The sequence below is a fragment of the Fusarium proliferatum genome (genome assembly GCF_900067095.1).
Source record: "Fusarium proliferatum ET1 genome assembly, contig: FPRO_scaffold002, whole genome shotgun sequence".
Taxonomy (NCBI): domain Eukaryota; kingdom Fungi; phylum Ascomycota; class Sordariomycetes; order Hypocreales; family Nectriaceae; genus Fusarium; species Fusarium proliferatum.
In genome coordinates this window covers 2,272,506-2,293,080 of record NW_022194791.1, presented here as the reverse complement: position 1 = coordinate 2,293,080, position 20,575 = coordinate 2,272,506, and the positions used below count along the sequence as shown (strand labels likewise).

The 20,575-nt window shown below is 50.2% G+C and overlaps 3 protein-coding genes across 3 annotated transcripts; 1 reads left to right on the top strand and 2 right to left on the bottom strand.

The window, feature by feature from the left end:
- Positions 1–751: 751 nt before the first annotated feature.
- Positions 752–2,456, top strand: FPRO_03034 (uncharacterized protein; the record flags this gene model as incomplete). Its single annotated transcript, XM_031226798.1, has 2 exons — positions 752–930; positions 995–2,456. The coding sequence occupies 2 exons, from the start codon at positions 752–754 to the stop codon at positions 2,454–2,456; spliced, it is 1,641 nt and encodes a 546-aa protein (XP_031077299.1).
- A 399-nt stretch (positions 2,457–2,855) lies between these two features.
- On the bottom strand, positions 2,856–16,001 carry FPRO_03035 (putative dynein heavy chain, cytosolic; the record flags this gene model as incomplete). Its single annotated transcript, XM_031226797.1, has 3 exons — positions 2,856–3,296; positions 3,349–15,650; positions 15,701–16,001. The coding sequence occupies 3 exons, from the start codon at positions 15,999–16,001 to the stop codon at positions 2,856–2,858; spliced, it is 13,044 nt and encodes a 4,347-aa protein (XP_031077298.1).
- A 1,547-nt stretch (positions 16,002–17,548) lies between these two features.
- FPRO_03036 (uncharacterized protein) lies at positions 17,549–19,759 on the bottom strand (the record flags this gene model as incomplete). The annotated part of the gene is made up of 2 exons (XM_031226796.1): positions 17,549–17,958; positions 18,010–19,759. 2 exons carry the CDS (start codon positions 19,757–19,759, stop codon positions 17,549–17,551), a joined length of 2,160 nt encoding a protein of 719 aa, XP_031077297.1.
- Between the last annotated feature and the right edge of the window lie 816 nt (positions 19,760–20,575).

Below are 20,575 nucleotides of genomic sequence, written 5' to 3'. Positions count from 1 at the left end.
GCTTCGGGATTGTCATGTCGACAAAAGTCGGCAGTTCATGCAAATGAGCGCTCGCCCAAAGCTCACGCGCATTTTGCAACATGATGACCAGATTGGGGCCATATCACGCCAATATTGACCAACTACAGGTCAGAATTAAGAACCACGTATTCGATTCCGTTCTAATATGCCAGGGCAGGCCTCAAAAAGTGGCTGTTGGGTATTGGGTGCCGAGTTGGGTGCCGTTGGGCTACAGCACATCTTAGCACATCACCTCACGTGTGAGGTTTGGAATTTCCATCTTCCTTCGATAAGAGAGAAAGAGAAAGAGAAGGAGGCCTAGCCTAGTCGAGGCTGTGCTGCAGTATGCTTGTCATATGGGCCTTGCTTGTTGAGAAAAGCCCCCGAGATCATCCGCCAAAGTTGGTTCGCCAGCTTAACGCATGCACAGCCATAACCATGGCCAATCAGACAGGCATATTGTGTTGCTGAAATTACAATCCGAGCAAATTACATACAATCAACTCACCCACTTGAGCCTGAAAATGATACGCGAAGCACCAGCATTCTACGTCCTTTATAAATGAGGCGCTCCCCAAGGCAATCTAGAATTACAGTCACATACTGCCAAGAGCCAGGAAAAGTGCAACATGCTGTGCTTAAAGGCGACGAACAGCCCGGTCGCCATTTGCGGGCGATTCCCAATTTCACTCAGCACTCAACAATCTCTTGACTTACCTATGCGCGACTCGCAAAAGACGGAGCAAGAACCATGGAGTTTAGAGAACGATCATTCTCACGGGGGACTGACGAGAGGCTACCCAAACCTACAACGCGCATGAACGACGAGACTTGGGAAAGGTTTAAGCCTTTTCTATGCAATCTTTACAAGAAATACACCCTGAGTGTCGTCATGAATGTCATGGAGAAGAAGTACGGTATTGTTCAAAGGTATGTCACCTATCAAGTACAATACCTAAAACCCTTGATGTTTGACTAACCCTTTCACCAAAAGCAAGCGGCAGTATGGCTATCGTTTCGAGAAATGGGGTATAAAAAAGTACAACGCAAATGAGAAGAAGACTTCTCATAATTCTCTATCACCTGGTGGCATTAACGACTCGATGGACTATGGTGATATTGGGGCCGAGTTCGACCGAGGAGCTCACTCCTTCAACCAATACCCCATGCCTGACCGTTGCGGCCCAGACACGCTAATGGCCGCCGTCGGATCAGAAATCATCGAGTGTGACGAGTCGCTGGACAGTCACAGGGCCGCAAAGGTTGTCGTTCCATATCCGTGGGCGACTGGGTCATCCGAGGAAGCGAACAAACTGGCTGCTGACTTTTGTGCCGCCATGCTCGATGACACAAACGCATTTGCCTTGTACGCGAGTCTCTACGAGGTCTTATCGAATAGCCAGTCTGTTCCTGAGACTCGTGAGTTTCTTGCCATTTGTTGTGCCCGTGTCGCTGGTAAACCAGACAATGCTCGTAGCGCCAGGGCGATTCTTGCAAGGGAATGGACCGGGACACCAACGACTCGAGTTTCAGACTCTCCATTTGTCCTATCGATGCTCAAAGCGTACGTGGGAAGTCACCAAGAAGATTCGGACAAATCGGCATTTGTCAAACAAATCAGTCGTAATGTCGAGCAACTGGTTGGCAGCGACGGATCACTTGGAGAGGTTTCACACAAGTACTCGTCTATCGATCTCGTAGCCTACTTCTTCCTCGATTATGCCCTCGAGATATATGACGATTGTTTTGACGATTCCAACCCTCCGAACTTTATGACTGAGCATCTCCTGAACGAATTCATCACGACACAGCCTTTTATGAACGCTCTACGCAACGACTGTCCATCCCCCCTAAGTCTCTGTCTTAGGTGGTGCAAGGAACAGCTCCGACTCAACCATGCCGTGGCTCTACAAGATGCCCCAGTACAGCCAAGTACTGATATGCGTTGTTGGTGGTACAATATCCGTGTCTTTTGCACTCTCTGGGGAGTAATGACGCATTTGGTACGGGCGAATTGTGCCCCTACGTGGTATACTCAGTGCGAGTCAGCCTTTGGGATCCCTCCATCAGAACTTCTCATTACACTGTCGTGGATGATTCGTGCTGAGGCAATTGCAACTGAAACTGATCGCATCATCTCTGATACCGAACTACTCACTCAGGCTGCTGATGGCGCAGACAAGCTACTCCAAGTCGACGAGTCGCAATTGTGGATAGACTTTCTCAAGAGGTTTACTTGGATGAACGAGCTGGCCAACCCGGGTGATGCCGAGAGGTCTTTCGAAGCTGCTGTCCAGGACGAGCTGCGCAAGTATGTTTCCAAGATGCTGAGAGTTGAGCTGCCACATCCGGCAGGGACCCAATCTACCAGTGTTGGCGGCGGTGTGGACTTTTACAGCTTTCCCCAGCATGGATTTCCTGACTTTGACATTAACTCTCAAATGGATTACTATTGACGGTCATCTACTTGTATAGCCTAGAGTCTCTAGAATCGACTTCTTTACTTGACTTTGTTTCTTCTTGGCTCAAGATTCAATCTACGATGCATAGCATGTTCCATTCTTAACCCGCAGTAAACTGATTCAATGGTGCAGACAGTACAATCAAACAGAACAAGACAGACAAACCCAGTCTATATGCCGCAGGGGTATAATCAGCAATGATCTTCCAGTACCGGCAGCTTCCTCATCCGCACGCCATGCTTGATGCCACATCTAATGAAACAAATAGAAAAGTCAAAGGAATATTGCGTTCTCTGCACGTCTGACAGAAATGGAGTAGCAATTATACAAAGCTTCCCGTCAACATCCAGTCCATATCTCATGTACTCTGGACACATTATTAGGTGTCCAATCCTATTCGTCCGTCACCAACTGCTCGCCTTCATCAAGTAGTTCTGTGACCTTGCGCACGTTCCCAATCAAACTTCGACCGAGATCGCCAAGAAGAAGTTTCTCGGCATTAGCAGGAAGACCAAGGTAGGTAGGCGGCTCGCGCTCGGGTAAGCGGTGGATCCAAGCATTGAAGTCCTGTAGATTGGTGCCAGAGGGCACAACAAGGCCGCCATCAGGCCCATCAACGAGTTTGTGGTCAACTTCGTAGGCGGCAGGAGTCAAGAACGACGTGACGAGTTGAGAGAGCAGTCTAAAGTCCCCTTCGTCATCGATCTTGCCACCGTAAGTCTCAGTCACCATGTAGCGGAGCATCTCCCAAGGAATGTTCTGGGGAGCAATATTGGTCCGGTTTCCAGCCACTCCATCAATCCAAGTATCAACGATGAAAGCAGAACATTCATACTGCAATATGTTAGCTACAAATAGGATCGTGCTTGAATCCAGGGTTACTCACATCACTATCGTTAAACTCCCAGAATCCCCTCCAACCCAAATTGGGTGCGTATCGCAATCTTTCTTGCACCACTGCATGCAAGAAAGAGAGAAGCAAGTAAAGACGAGTTCTCTCGACAGGGCTCTTAGTAGCCCGTGTGGACAGGGAAGACATAGAGTCCTTCATGTTGGCCCTAACACCAGCGGGTTGCTCGTACATGAGTACGCGAGAAGCCCGGAGTAAGTTGACTGGGATCTTCAGGCTTGACTCCATGGACAGGAACAGACGGAAGTCTGAGTGAGGGTTGAGTGACCCCATGCGCTTCTCCAGACTCTGTAGCCAGGTAGGGGCCAAGTGAACGTTCTTGACCAAGACCCATGAGCCCGTTTGAGCGGCGTTGCTGATTGCTTTGTCTGCACTGGCCAGACCTTCGTTGGAACCCATGGCAATGTTTGTGCACTTGACACGCATTCTCTCCACCAAATTATCCACCTTGTAACTGGCATCGAAACCGGGGCTCGACACCAGAGAGATTGGCAGCGTAGCCGACACTTGAGTAACTGTCTCTTTGAGGTCTTCGACGATATCGAAGATGCCCGAGCCAAAAACTTCGTTGACGAAACGTTCAGCAACAGGAACAAACCGGTCCATCCTGAAAAGCTTCACGAGCAGAAGAGACAGGAGTGCTCGATCCATGGCCTCGGTCTTGTCATCCCAGATCTGTGGCACAGCGTTCTCGGCTAACTCCTCGGTAAAGAACTTGTCCCAATCCTTAGCAGAGACGGCGTCCAGCTTGTCCTTGAGAACACCGATCTTCTTAGCCTGGGTGAAGGCCGGATCTCTCTCATCGGGATCTGAAGACAGGTCCTTGCCTTCAACACGGCTATCGAGGATGATGTCAATCAAAGATTTATCCATCTTGTAGGGCGAGGCCTGTGCGAGGAGCATCCCAAGAGTCACACGGTCCTTCTGGAGCAGACCCAGAGCGGTTCGCTTGAACGTGTTGATAAAAAGATCCTTGACGATAACATCACGCCGGACATTGTGGTCAGTCTGGCCAGCCAAGTTTTTGTTTCCGTGGAGCACCGACTGGAAAATGTCAAGGAAGTACTGGAGGGAGAATTGGTAGAAGTGGTTGAGATAGTGGAGTTGTTCAAGAACAGCAAAGACGGCACTACAGGATCGGGCGACGATACTGTACTGTTGCGTAATCTCCTCGACTTCAGCCATGACACCTTCGGTGCTGCTCATCTTGCCAGAAATTTCTGCAGCCTCAGTCTTGAGAGTCTCTAGAGTTTCAATGACGTTGTCATCATCAAGAATGTTGCCACGAGACTCGTTGAGGGCCTGAAGTAGTCGTTTCTCCAGCTGTCGCAGATGGACCTTGAACTCTCCCTGAAGCTTGATGAGGTTGGAACGCCGCTCATCAACATCAGGACGCTCAGATTTAAGTACATCGTTAAGTGACTGTGTCTGCAGACTGCTCTGTGTGACAGTAAAGTTGACAAAAGTGGTTCGACTGCAAATATCAGGAGCGAAAGTAGCCGATGGGTCACGAGTGGACAGGTAGATCTTGAAGGCAGGCGAAAAGTCGATCTCCTGTTTGCCAAGTTGAATGAGAACACGGCCGCCTGTCTTCTGGTATTCCTTGTTGAGGACATGGTTGAGAATGGGATCCAAATGCTCCGCATCCTGGATGAGAATGGGGTTTCCGAACCGAAGAGAACTCTCGAGTTGCTTGGTAAATGTATCATCCAAGAAACTGGTCACTGTCAGGCGTCGATCTTTGCACTCTCTCTGCAGGAACTCTGTGACACGTCCTGAGGGGTCGATGATGAGAGGATAACGGTTGAAGCGCTTGAGAATAATGGCATTCTCTGTGCACAAGTCATCGACGGGAAGGGTGTTCTCTTGCCAACCCAGACGTTCATCTGCAGTCGACAAGTATTCCGTGACAGGGTTGGGGGATTTGTAATGTATGCCAGAGAGGTGAAGCTGGTGGAACCAATCATCCATCATCAACTTTCGGAAAGTTTGGTCATAGAGACCGCTGTAAGCCAAGAAAGCAGCAGCAACAAGGACATCTCCAACCAATGTGCTGATTTGGATCTCGAAAGACTTGCTGCCCTCTTCCCAGCGAACTCGTTCCGAAGACAAGCTGTCGAGAAGCCTAACACTGCGATCGACCTTGAACTGGACCTTGGACATCTCGGCTTTGATGGATTGTGTCTCGCTAATCAGCGCAGCATATTCCGTCTTGTATCTATTGATGCTAGACTCCAGGTCTGCAATCTTGTTCTGCACAGCCTTGGCGTCTGCCTTGGTGTTCAGAGCTTTCTCCTCCAATTCCTCGACCTCGAGCTTGAGAGGGCCAACACGATCAAGAATGTCAAAGTAGTTGACTTGAGCGCTTACCCATTGAACGAGGGGTCCGCAGGCTTTCGAGGCGCGGTTGACCTTCTCGAATGTGAATTCAGGGTTGGACAGGAAATCGTTACGCATCTTGTTTCTGAGGGCTTTGGTCATCTGCTTGGCGTTGTCGAACATGAGAATGCTAGCGATGAAATCATCCTTTCGTACGATGCCCTGTACGGCCTTCCAGTCGTTGATCCTGTGACCAAGAAGCGTACACACGGCGTCCATAGCAAGCCGCACACCTTGAGGTGGATTGCCCATGGACCTGACTTCAGTCAAGTGTTGACGCTTGATGTTACTGACGCTAGCCTTTGCTTCCTCGACCGCAGGTTCTGCCTTAGCCAGATCCTCCAGTACAACCTTCTTCCGTGACGCAACCTCAATTTCTTGTTTATCCAAAGCAGCCTGGATCTCAAGCGATGCGGTCTTTTCTTGCTCCGCCAGTCGTTGATCAGCCACCATTCGTTGCAGCTTCTCATTGGCCTCAGCATCCTTCTGCTCTAGTTGTTTCTTCTTCTCTGCCAGGCTCACTCTAAGATCTCGAACCTTGTCGACAGTGTCTCTGAGCTTCTCTAGGCCAACATTCAAGTGGCGTTGCTGTTCCTCGAGATCCTCCCGTTTCTCGTTATAAAGCTTGACGTACTGGGCAACGAAATCGAGGAAGTGACGAGGGGTCAGGAAAGTGACCTTGCCCTGTTGCTTGAAGAGCTTCTCATTGTACCGCTGCAAGGAGTAATGAATGTAGACCATGGAGTTGACAACCGTCTCGCGATGGGATGGAGGCAGCTGCAGGCCACGATAGGCCACAGGAACGGTATCAGGGCATTCGAAATTGCTTCGGTCTAGGTCAATAGACTGGGTGAGCTCATGGCCGACCTGGAACAGGGCTTGGTCAGACCAGTCACCGAACCAATTGAGAACACAACGGTTGAACAGGGCAGGACTGGTGGCAGCCTTGGAAGAGAGGCCGTCCTCGGGTGGGTTCATGGTGAAGACGACGTGTAGGTTCTTCACAATTTGCTGGGTAAACCACTTATACAACTCTTCTGGGGAGTCAAGGTGCAGGTTTTGTCGCTGAGCACCCTCCTTGCATGCTGTCATAAGAGCAGCGTATTCGTCTCCCTCAAAAAGACCGGGCACTTCGGCGTTGGCGAGGAGAGTGTTCATTCTTTCGAGAAATCCTGAATCCAAAACGTTTGACTCATCCATGATAAAGCAAATCTTCTCACCCTTGCAGCCACAACGACGAAGAACGTCTCGAAGATCATCATCAAAGTCCTCAGCAGAATACTTGCCGTGGACCTTGATCTGGAAAACTTTGAGACCGTTCATCCAGGCCACGAAACGAGACAAGGTGGTTTTGCCACCACCACTCACACCAATCAAGATAAGATGACCTTGGGGCTGTCGGAAGACACGATCAATGCGCAACACATGCTCCAAGACGTCGTTGAACAGAATTAGAGGAACATCTACCTCCTCTTCGCAAAAGGTCTTCAATCTCGCCTTGACAAAATCTCTTAGCTGTTCACGGTCAACCGGAACGTAATTCTTGGACAACCAGTTCGAGAACAGAATAGGCCCTCCCAGGGCCTTCTCCTCGTCGATATTGGGAAAGTATTCGAGTGCAATGCGGCGCACGCTTTCGTCGGTCCACTGTCGCTCGTCTTCAGCCACCAGACGATCCTGGAACAGACGAAGAGCTTCGTGGGCCCAGATTCGGATTAGACCTTCAATAGATAAGGCCTCCAAAGGTCGGATGGCTTCGTAAACGCCACGAACCCATCGCGTTAGCTCACGGGGACTGTATACATAGTGGGGTTGAATCTTTGGCGTGAACCTCTGTTGGGATTCGAGATAGAAGCGAACCATGGCATGAGTAAGTGCCTCGGAGTATCCCCTGAGAGACGGAACAATCTTGAGAACAGCGGAATTGAAAGTGCCATAGATTTGGTTGAGGGACAGTTCACCAGGATAGTCGACCATGATCAGAGGTGCGTGTCGGAGGAATCGAGCACCCATAGGGGTACGTCCAGCATCTGTAGGAGGATTGCAAGCACCAACAAATTGAATGCGGTCGAGTGTAACCCAGGACTTATCGGACGTTCGCCAGAAACCGTTGTGCTCGACCATTTGGCGCAGGAAGGATATGGCGCGTTGAGTTCCGTATTTGTCTGGTGCGGGCAAGTTGATCTCATCGCAGAAAACAACAAGCCATCGACCGATTTGGGTTGGGGATAACATCACACCGTTCAGTGTCTTCTTGTACTCGCAGTATTGCTCAAAGGTTTTGATGAGCAGATCGGGTGTGGTTGCACTTGAGAAGTTCAGGCCGACGACCTCCATGTTTGGCAGCTTCCGAAGTGCACTGAATAAAGTCATTGTCTTACCAGAACCAGGAGGACCGCAGAGGAGTAGAGGCTTATGCTCGGCAAGCCACGAGTACAGAACATCTTCGTGGCGAACAGTGTCCAGAGTAGGAATGACCACATCGGTCTGGGTAATAGAATGAGTGTTGACTTCCACAGAAGGAACCTGGTTTTGCCATGGCGCCCATTCAGATTTAGGTAAAGTAACATCGAAGTCGATGAGCGAGCTTGTGCCATCAAGAGGAGGTGAGCCAAAGTTTGCTAAAGCACAAAGCTCGTCGCCGAAGGCCTTTCTGTCATTTAGGGGGCAATCACCCGTGAGGGCCCAAACAAGTGCCAAGAGAAGCTTCTTTGAGATAAACGCTTCGATCTGTTCAGACTCGAGAGGGAAGTCAGAATGCTGGCCATTGTATTCAATTGCATCACGAACTGCTTTATTGAGCAGTGAGAAGAGAGTAGTCAGAACACGTGCGACTGTAAACTCCATGATGTGGTTGTAGGCCTCGGCTCGCCCCAAGGCTTGGAGAATGAGATCCTCCTCGGTAAGATAGATACGAAGCAAGGCAGCGAACTCGCTCTGCACAGACAGAGTCTTAGCAGGGTTCTGGCCGGTGGCAACGCTGTCTTCATCCAAGTCCTCGAAGGGGACACTGCTAAGAGTAGACAGATAGTTTTCAACCATCATGTTGGGTGACACAGTGTCCTCACTAAACCAGACCATACCGCAACGACTGACGGTAGCTAGGGTTGCATATTTGAGCGTCTCGACTTCAAACATGATTCGGACGTTGGAGGGTAGATTGAGGCGCTCTCCGTTGGGAAGCGTGAGAAGCTTGTTGTCATCAAGAACACTGTTCAAATTTTCAACCCACTCAGGATCAACATCACCATCAAAGACGATCCAGTGTCGCTTCGAATCCTCACCACGGAGGTTGTCGACGATCTTTCGGAGAATGCTAGTGAACAGACCATCGGTCCACTCACGAGTGGTAGAGTCGAGATTTCCGTACAGAGCCTCCTTGGACATGACCTTGGAGTCGATCACATGTGAGACGCCCTCAACGCCCTCGACCTTCTGGAGTGCATCAAGCAAAAGTCTCCAGGCTGCTGATTTTCCAGAGCCAGAGTTGCCGACCATCATCACACCGTGGTGGATCTTCTGAATCTGATACAGCTGGAGAACCTTTGTCATCCAAAGCTCGTTGACCACAAGGTGACGTTCGGCAGCGAGGGTTCGGATAGCATCTTCCAATTCCACAAGGTTGGCTGGAACGTACTGCACACCAGGAAAGCAATCAGCTTCGATAGTCATCATGATGTCAACATCGGACTTGATTAGCTTAGGTGCAATGGTTTCTCGGATACTTTGCACAAGAATTTCGGGTTCGACGACCTCTTCGGCTCCAAGACTGCCCTCACCCAGACGAGCACGTTTTAGACCACCGGAACTGACAAGAACACTCTTCAGCGCACGCAGGCCGAAATCGTAATGTGCTTGCTTGGACAGCTTTCCAGAACATTGGTCAAAGAAGGGAACTGTGTGTTTGGATAATTGCTTGGCTTGGTTGAAGCCTTGGGAGTAAAGCATAACTTCAGCGATGAGCTCCTTATCTGGTTTGGACATGGCGACGCTTCGGAAAAGCTTCTTCAAGTTGTCGGGCAGATTGGAACGACCAGCATAGCCAGGGTTCATGGTGATAAAGATGCCAGTGTTTTCGTTGACATGGAGCTGGCGGCCGACCAACTCAATTTGCGATTGGTCATCTTCAGCTCCTTGCTTCAGGCCTAGCTGAATGTTCTGAATCTGTTGAGAGACGGCCGAGAGAATTCGTTCTTCCAGACGGTTGAACTCGTCAAAGCAACCCCAAGCACCAACCTGGCAAATACCAAGGAAAATGCGACCCATAGCTTGGAAATCGAAAGTGTCGTCACAGCAGAAGACAAGAGTGAATCTACCCAGCTGCACACCGAGAGCCTTGACTGACTCTGTCTTACCTGTACCAGCGGGTCCATAAGGAGAACCACCAAGACGTTGGCACAAAGCTTGAGTAAGAGTAAGGAAACAACGATCAGTCAACGGGGTGCGAACAAGACGTTCCGGAACTCCCAGGTATTCGAAACCATAGTTGAGTTTGGCATTTGCCATCTTGATGTAAAGGCGGTCGAGGAACTCGCCATCAGGGTTGTAGATGTATCTCATTTGTAGCTGCCAAAGGTAATGGCTGGTGGAATTAGCATTGGCGTTGATAAGTTTCTCGATTGTATCACGCTGGTGGACACATTCTGTAATCAGCTGTTCACACTTCTTCCTCAGGATAACTTCGAGTTCGCCAAGAACGGTATCTGCAAGCACACGGAGAACTTCAACCTCCCGATCAAACAGCATCTTCAAATTGCTGCCGCCATCAGAAAGGGATTGTTCGACAGCTGTGGTCCAGGCAACTTGCGTGGCTAGAACTACAATCTGACTGGGATAGGCATCCATGAATGCATTTAATGCATCACGATCAATCTTCTCTGATTCGAAGATAGGGGTGTAATGATTGACAGCCTCGGCGAGGAGCTCGGCAAGGGTTGACTTCATGCCACCCTCCAAAAGGGCTAGCCAGTCGTTGATCTTGGGGGTTTTCGCCAAAGAAATCTCCTTCTTCAGCCGAACCACCTCACCTTCCTTGGAAGTGAAGCCAGATATAACAGTCTCATCGTCCATGACGAGGCCCGAGAGGCCCGCAAACATTTTCTTGAAGTGCTTGGCAATGCGTAACGTGTCGTTACTGTTACCAATCATCTCGAGCAAGTCTTCGTCACCCACGAAGTAGAATCGTGGGAATGAAACACGTTCCTTCTCCAGATACTCGCCAAGAGCCTTCTGGATCTTATTAAGCATTTCAGCCAGCCGTTCCAATGACTTTTGCACGTTGGGAATGTTGAGAACTTCCAAGACGTACGGTGCCTTGTTGGCTTTCTTCATAACGGCCAGGAACTCGCTGTTGATATTCTGGAAGCGTCCAGACTCAATAGGGAGGAGGTGCTTGATATCAGCGTTACCAGTGAAGACACCCTCGAGGTAAACCCATTGTCGCTGGACATCTATCCAGACATCAAAGAGCACATGAACGCGGTTGAGCTTGTCTTCCCAAGACACAGCTTCTTCCTCAAACTCTTTGTAGTAAGGAGAGTGCTTCATCGCCTGAAGTGAGTTAAGGTTTTCACTGCACTTGGCAAAAAGATCGTCCCAGCCGCGAATGAGACGGATCTTGTTTTGATAGCTGACCATCTCCAATGCGTAGTTTTGCCAAGTCTCGCGGACTTGTTTCAGAAATTCTTCGAGGGCCATCTCACCCTGGGCTTGGGCAATGATGTCTTTGACGATGACTTCGGTGGCAATCAGGTTAAGATCCCAAACATCACCAAGAGTCATGGAGCTAGGAGAAAATCGCTTCTGGGGCTTAATCTGTTTATAGATCTTAACCCAGTGACGCTCACGGATAGCGTCAGACTTCAGGTCGGATAGGATGGGATTGACCTTGAGGAAGCCACGCAGAATGCCCTGCACATGCTCGAAAGCGGCATACTGGCGCATCCTGCTGGGCATGTCCTTGGTACTCTTGATAAGGTCATCAACCTTGGACCGGATCTTTCGTGGTTGAACAGCAGTCCAGAGAATATCGCGTGTTTCATTGAGACTCGCCCATATAGTAGAAAGATTTGACCAAACAGACTGAAAATCTCGTACCTCCTCTAGAGTAGATTCAAGAGAAGTATCCATGCTAGCGGGGATATCCAGTGCTTCTTTAGCCTTGACAACCATTTGGGCATCGTCCTGCAACTTCGAGATGCGTGTCTCGAAGGAGGACAAGGTAGCGGAAGCAACGTCAGGTTGAATGGTGCCAGACACTGGCTTCTCTTCATTCCATTGGGCGGCAATCTCGGCAATTCGTTCGTTAACCAACTTATCCTCAGCAGTGATCTTGGCTCTTAGAGCATCGCTCTGTTCTTGAACGATTCTGGACTTCTTCTCGAGAATCTCCTTCAGAGCCTCCCACTGGCTGTCTATCTGCTCAATGTGAAGCCAGTCATTAGGGAACTGGTACCGTTGTCTTACGAGCATGGATTGTCCTTGGCGAAACATATCAATCTCAGGCGCCCATGTTTTCACATTGCGTTTGCAACTCTGGACGACTGTGATGAATTGCACGGCCTGTGCAGTTGATGAGGCGTCGGAGCTTTGACTCTCGAGATGCTTACGCGCTTTCTCAATCTCTGCATTAATGTCACGCATGCGATTGCCAAGGCGGCTGGCGAACTTCATCAGAATTTCATGTTGCCACTGGTCATACTTCGCGTTGACCTTGGTCTGCACTTGATCATAGTCAACAGTGAGATGTCCAAATTCCCGGCTGACCTCTTGCGTGTCAAAAGTTGAGCGATTTTTACGGAGATCCTGCAAAAGCTGCAGCCATCGAGGGAGCGGCTCGCCGAGAGCATCGTAAACTTGTTCAGATTGAAGGTCCCAGAGTGACTGGAACTGAAGCCATTTGTCGACATACGCGCTAATCTCCTGAAGTTTCTTTTCAACCGAAATATAAACACGTTGCAGAAGTCCAGCGCATTCGGTGGGTAGGTCAGTAAACCGGGCCTCATCGTGAGCAGCAGTAGTGAGGCTCATCTGATAGCGTGTGGCCTTGATCTTGCGGAGATTGCAGACAATTCCAAGCCACTCGTGAAGGTGGAGGAACCAGCTCGCACGCGCAAACTCCAGAGGAGGGTCAAGGTAGATTACTTGGTTACGCATGACCACTTCAAGAACAAGACGCTTCATTGTGGGCGTTTCGGACTTGGTCTCATCAGTATTGGTCTTTCGACGAGTTTCCTCTTCGGGTGTATCATCTTCAAATGCGGCGATCCACGAGTGAACTGCACTCTGAAGACGCGTCAGGAGGATAGACTGGATCTTGGCGTTTAGCTCTCGCACCCAGAAGTCCAGGTTGACATATTGTTCCAGGTTCAGTTGATCCACGGCCGATTGAATCGTATCCAAGCGACTATGGAACGCAGCTTCGTCATAGGGGCAAGTGTTGAGTTCCTTCAGCGCTTGTTCAACAGTGGTATGGATGAAGTTCAAAGAAACTGCCTTCTGCTGGAGAACAGATACAGCTGCTGCAAATCCACGGATAAACATACCATGCTTGCTCTCAGTATTCTTGGCCAGACCGAAATCAGTTCCACCAGGTAGCAAGGGGCGAGTCTGTCTATTTTCAGAGTAGAATAACTCGTGCGAGTTGATGAAGGATTCCCATCGTAGTGGAACACCCTCCCCGATGAGCCTGTAGACATCATTTCGATAACCATTAAGAAGGACAGACTCCTCTCCCATGGCAGAAATCTGGCGCAAAGTTTGTGAAAGGGTTCTCACACTCTCCATGAGGCTAACAGCATAGGGATAGACTCGCTTCGCATCCTTGGATACAGTCGTCACAGCATGTGGGACTGAGTACGATTGCCAAGTAAGATTACGAGTCTCCTTGAACAAGGTGATGACTTGCGGGTCAAAGTTCACAGCAAGCTCGAGAATACCACCAGCGGATCTTACACGAGCAATATCGAAAAGCTGTCCCGAAATTGAAATCTTGCGACGTCCGACGTCATTTAGCCAGGCATCGTAGATTCGGCTCGTGTCGAGTTTCTGCTTGAATAGTTCACTCTCCTCCTGAAGCTTATGACCTTCGGCGTGCAAAGTCCAGTCCGGACCAAGAACAGCTTCAACCTTTCGCATGTATCCATCAAGCTGGAACTCGATTTGACGAGCCCAGATGATAGCACCCGAAACAGGAGGGAGATCGCGTAGCTGAGCCATAGCGTGAGTTTCTGAATGGCCATACTGTTGCTTGAACCGCTCGTGGAGGCCGTTGATCGCTTGCTTGACGTGGTCCATAAGCTGGTTCTGGTATTCCTGAATGGCGCCACGAATCTTTGGACGCACGAAAAGGGCGTTGAATTTGGAGAATACTCGGAACATCTCGTTGGCAGTCTTCGCTGTAGCCAGTCGCTCTCGTAGTCTGCGGATGATGGAGTTTTCTACACGGGTCGTACGCTCGTTGTAGAGGTTCTCGGCTCGTACCCATCGTTCCTTGCCCTGGTCCGTAACATCGAGAAGATCAACATTCTGAAGAGCCTCCCAAGCCTGCTTAACCTCCTCCACAGCATCGACGTTACCAATCTCTTCAACGATGATGCCATTGGATTCGGTGGCCTCGGCAACGCCAGGAATAGTTGCTTGAGGGCCAAGGACGGTGACGATCGTACGCTGGAGCTGCTCGTGGTTGTCCCGGAAAGTGCTGACATACTTGATTCTCGCCTCAAGTTCGGAATGCTTCTTGACAATCTTGATAGGAATGAATTTCTCGTTTCTTCGCCGGGTGACCTCACGAGCTACATTGGTGAACTCCTTGACGTTTTCCTCCCAAATTTGGAAAATCTGGTCGCATGTTTGCATGATGTTCTTGAATTGCTGATAATCCAGATTAACCAATTCAGTTCCTGTCAGCAGCCTATGTAGCACATCGTCGAGATCAGCAGAGATGGCTTCGACAAGAGGAAGAGCCCTGCGGATAGGGTAAGGACAAATCCTCAGCTTCTTATTCAGATGGCTGAAGATCTGATGAATGGCTTCCCCTACTTTCGGCAGAGAAGTAGCAGACAGCAACTCGTCGAGAGGAAAGTCTCGCATAAGCTGGTTGTACTTCTGCACCTTATCCATAGCCTCCTTCAGGCCAGTGTCAGCTGTGAAACTGACAGTCGCCTGAAAACGCTTGGCGTGCTTGAGAATCTCCAGCGTCAAGAGGACGCCCTCACTACGGAGCTGACCCTCGATACCCTCCAGAGCTGACTCCATGGACAACCAGAAATTGACTTCCTGGCTCGCGGTGCTGAACTCCTGGTTCGCATTTGATGAAGGGTCCTTGGTCAGCTTGGTGATTCCTTGGATAGACTTGATCCAGGTGTTGACGTTCGCTTGCAATCGGTTGAGAAAGGTGCTGTCCTGGAGAAGGTTCTGTGGAATTCCATCGATGGAAGGTCGGTTATTGTGAGCCTCGGCGTCATCGAGGACATTCTGAACGATAGAATGAAACGTAAGGGATATCTCGGGGATATCGACGTTCTGCTGGAGATGCAGCAAGCTCAGTTCCAAGTCGTTCAATCTTTTCTTCGTTACAGGAATTCCAGTCTTTGCATCAACATCAGCTCGACCTCTTGATCCGTTCGCCAGTTGCTGGCTCTTAGTATTGGCATCAAAGTAAGGTACTAGGGCATGGTGGACCTGAGAATGAAGAACCTCCCAAGGAGAGAGTACCGAGCCCTGTTCTCCAACTCCAGCGTTGAGAGATGCAGGACCAGGCAAATTAGTAATAAATATTTGAGATGTAAGGGGTCGAGCTGGGTCTATAGGCTGGGGAGACTTGATGAGGACAAGGGAAGCGACAGTCGTCGGGGACGATGAGATCTCGGTCGACAAGGTGTAGTTGTAAGAGACGGGCGCTATTTCACATTAGCAAGCCATGGCTATCATAAAATTAGAATGAACGAACAAGAAGGGTCGGCTCCAGGCTCAACTGCAGACGAATTTGCGAAATCTTTCTGGATGTAAAGCACATTCTGAGTATCGCTCGCAAAGCGTGTGCATCGTGAAATGGTCTCGCTATAGCGAGACTTATGCAGCAAGCTTCCCACTTGTTCGAGTTCATCTCGTGTAGCTCCAAGTGCGACCTCACAGACGGAGGCGAGATGTTCGACAACGCGTTCCGGTTCGATGGTAGGGAAGGTCGGGGAGGATGTTACGCCGTTGGCGGAAGCCCCAGGGCTCGGCACGGAGGGCGAAGTGACCTCCATAGTGACAAGAGGGCCGGAAGAAGAGAGTATGTGGCCGTTTTAATGGCGCGAGATCATTTCCGAATTGTCAGTGGGCTATGGATAAAGGACGCAATCGAGAAGGTTGTATGTGGCGGTCGAGCAAGCTTCGGGTTGGGCGCAAACGTGGTGACAAGTTAGATATTAAAAGGCTTTAGCAAAATCAAAAGATGAGCTCAAAGACTAAGGAGCGTGTAGTTGACGATCAACTGTAGATGGTCGTGAAATGAAGTCGCAGAAGTGCTATGAAGTCTTCAGCGACACGTTGGGATTTGGTGATTTAAAATGAAGTTCATCCAGGAGTTGTTGACTTTCAATAAGGGCACCTCACACCTGAGCTTTGGCTCTACCGAATTTACGGGCTTCTCAAGACGCGACTAAATCCAGGGGTACCCCTGTCGTGAATGCTCGGGCATGATCGGCAATTGGCTGAAATGGATGTGTCAGAATGCCATTGGACGTCAGGCCACCTAAAACAGTCGCTCTCACAGGAGATAAACGCGCTGTAGCCCGTTACAGCCCGCTGGAGTCACTGCAGATTGAGGAAGTGGGGCAGTCCAGTACGTATCCAGCCGCCCGTATGCAACCAACCGGAGATGATTGTGAGCCTTGATTGGTCCAAACGCACTAAAGAAAAGGCCTGGCATAAACTGAAGACACGGGCCAGGGGCTGCAACTTTGCAAAGCAAATGAGACTAAAATCTTCAGCAACCATCTGCGACTGTATACCAGTGTTGGTGCTTATTGATGGCATCCAATGACATGTAAGTATGGAAGACGCAGACGAACCAAAACACTAAAACACAATCCATGAGTATTTACACTCCAGCTGGCTAGAAGTTACTGTTCTATCCATCCCCAAATCTGCTACTTGCCCTTGCTTACCAGGCCTACCTTGAGTACCCTACCTTTATAGTACCTTGTATGGGGTCTTATGCGGAGATACATGTTTAAATAATGAATACAAGGCACCTTAAAGGTCAACGCCAATACCTTACGCTACATGGTATAAACTCAACTGCCATCAGTTAATCATAAGGCCACCAAGCCTCTGGTATCCACACCGGATGTAGAAAGTAAGTTAAGTTGTGGCTACAGACTAGACGTTTGAAACGCCTTTTGTCGATATCACAACTATATAACAGTTGGACGAGGTTAATAAATCTACACCAGTGCATTGATCTATATTAAGCCCAATAGCAACTATCACTCATCGATGCATTTCAGGGTCGGATCGCTCAACAAATATGTATTCCAATCATCACCGTTTCTTGCCGTGAAAATATGTCAGCCACACAAATTTCGAGTGCTAAAACGAAGCCACGTCATAATCTTGAAAACCATGCTCCAGAAAGAAAACAAGCCTGCCGCCCAGGATCAACTTGAATAAGCATTGCGCAAAACCAGTCTCATAAGTGTAAGCATTTGCCAAACATTCCCGATCATAACGCCCTTGTACTTATCGAAGACAACCCAACTTCTGTTTCCATACTAACCACTGAAACAAACCGATGCGCCATTGGGTCAGATCAGACTTGGGGTTGATTTGCCCCATTTCCGTTGCTTCCTGCTAGTCGCTGTCGTTGAAACATAACCCTTTCGTTACAAATATCAATGAACTCTTCGAATTTTCTTATGATGACTTCTTTTTCTTCCAATTTCGTCTTCAGCTCGCTGATTTCTTTGTCCTTCTTTTCCTCCATTTCTTGCATTTCTTCGCGAGCTTTTGCGATTTCACGTCTCAACTCAGCGCGAATGCGATCTTCAGGGGACTGATGAGGTTTGCTGTAGATAGCTGGTCTGTTCTCTGCCAGTCCTGTAGCAACCTTCTGAGGGTTGCGATTGATAGCTGCGCGAGCGTTGTATATATCGCGTGGGAGAAGATGACAATCCGGATTTTCGGTCTGCAGTATCTGCAGCGTTTCCGAGACGCCAGCGCCTGCTCATTGCAGTTAGTATGGAATCAGTTCCTCTAGTCTGAGTAACTCACCGTTCTCCTTAAGCTGTTTTACCGCAGCAACCATTCGACTATCCAGTTTCCGGGCAGCTGGGTGGTGGGAAGGGCTCTCGCTTGGGCCATGATTATGCTGAAGATGGGCAGGGTCAGGTCGATATCGGATCGTCCACTGGGTACGCTGCTCGATAGCGAAAAAGCCGAACGGGCAATCACACTTGCGGGAGGATGTTTTACGTTTGCGACACTCGGGGCTTACACGACTCGGCGGCTTGCCAGCACGATCGCAAACAAAGAGGACCTTCTTCAAGCCAGGCACTGTCTTCTTCGAGCGACCAATGACAATAGCATAGCCGACTGAGGTGCAGTATCTGAGAACAGCCTTCTGGACCGCCTCAAGAGTAGGGTAGCTTCCGCCTTCTGGCGGAGGGGACATCATTTCGCCCAAAGGCTGAGTTGGGATGTAGTTAGGATCAGCAAGCATTTTCATGTCTAGGCCTCCGCTCTCCTCCCCGTTTGCTTGGTTGTCAATATCCATCGACTCGCTGCCATTGGCATCTTGCTTCTGCTGCTGCGGCTGAGTCGGCTGCTGCTGCGGCTGAATTGGCTCTGCAGAAAGGGGTTGTGGCTTTTGTTGCTGCTGAGCTTGCTGGGCCTGCTGCTGGGCTTGCTGCTGCTGTTGCTGTGCCTGTTGAGCCTGCTGCTGCTGCTGTTGGATTTGTTGCTGCTGTGCCTGCTGTTCACGTTGCTGATCACGCTGTTGATCACGTTGCTTCTGCTGTTTCTGTTGTCGAGGTGCAGGTTGCTGATGTGTTTGGGATCTCGGAGGTTCATGTTGCTGCGGGTGTTGAAGCTGCTGCTGCTCCTGTTGGGGAGTTCGAAGCTGTTGCTGCTGTGGCTGTTGAGAGAGAATCTGCGCTTGCTGCTGATGCTGTTGTTGATGGTGATGTTGTTGCTGTGCATGTTGCTGCTGCTGTGGGTGCACTTGCTGGTGCGCTTGTTGCTGCGGCTGCGGCTGTGGCTGTTGCTGTTGGTGATGATGCTGCTGCTGCTGCAACTGTTGTTGCTGTTGCTGTTGTGCCTGCTGCTGCTGAAGCTGTTGTTGTTGCTGCAATTGCTGCTGTTGCTGCAAATGGTGTTGTTGCTGTTGCTGCTGGAGTTGTTGCTGAAGCTGCTGGTGCGTTTGCTGCTGCTGTTGGCTCGACTGCTGGGTCAAGGGAGGAGAAGGCGCCTGGGGCTTGACCTGAACCTGGCCAATCTTGGGAGTTGGCTGAGCCTGTTGAGATTGAGGCCGCTGCTGAGGCGACTGCTGAGCATGGTGCTGATGAAGGGTTTGTCGAGGCTGGGCAAGAGAGTGGGATGGATGGGTCAAGTGCTGAGGATGCATCTGCTGTTGCTGCTGGGGGTGGTGTAATTGGTTCGGCACAACCTGTCCCAGGGTCGGAAACATCATTTGAGAGCGTGACTGCGATAGTCCTCGGGAATTAGACACATCAAGCGGATTCGGCACTGCACTGGGCATGTGAGAAGTGGAAGAACGCGAGGGGCCATTGGAAAGACTGCCGTTGACATGCGAAGGATTTGAGAAAAGATGCTGGGGATATCCAGCTGGCGTCTGCTGAGGCTGATATGCCTGAGTCTGGTAAGGGGACGCAGAATGAGGCGCGGGAGATTGCTTGTTCTGTTGGCCCGGATGAGGCACTGGAGGATATGGGTTGCGGCGAAGACTGGTCTGGGGAAAGTTGAGGCCAGTGTGGTTATTGGATCCTGGACGCAGACTCGACATATCGCCTGGTCAGGCCCGGCAGAAAGGCCGGTTGGTAAACGTAAATGCTTGAACACGAAACAATTGAGCCTGGAAGACCAGTGAAGTCAATGGTACGCCGGATGCGTTATCGTTTATCGATCGCGACGAAGTGAGTAGGCAAGACGACGTGACGTGACGTGGCGTGACTTGGGAAGTTCAGTCTGGTCGAGTCGAGACTCGGCTGCGTGTTTATCACGAGGCTCTCGATGAGGTTGTCGCGATCCGTCTTGACGCTCCTGCCGGTGGGTGTCGTTGTGGCCTCCGTTGCCGAAGCCGAAGGCCGTGACGGTAACCGGTGGCGGTGACGGTCAGAGAGTGACGAGAGATGCTGCCGTGACGTTGATTTCGCCGGGCACGAGGTGCTGCTGATACGGAGCGGAGCGCGGTGGTGTGCGGTGCAGTGTAGTTCAGATTGCGGAGCGTGTGTATGAAGCAAACCCTGGGACCCAGGATCTTTGGGGGTGTGATTAATGAAGCTCTGGACTTGGGGAGGAGGAGGCGTGGTTGCGGGTTATGCAGAGGCGTGCAAAATTATGGGGATGGAAAAGTCTGCCTGCTTGCCTGGCCTGACGATGCCTGGCCTGAGCGAAGGGGGGAGAGAAAATTGGCAGGGGGAGGGGGCGAAGGGAGACAGATTTGATAGCAGATTTGGTACGATGACAGAGCAGCAACGCAAGAAAAGATGAAAAGGTGGGAGGGCAAAAGAGCCGAAAGGGTGCAATGCAGCAACCAGAGCAAGCAGATGGATAAACACGCCTCTTCTACTGCGGCAGCACTGTGTGATTTCGTCTCATG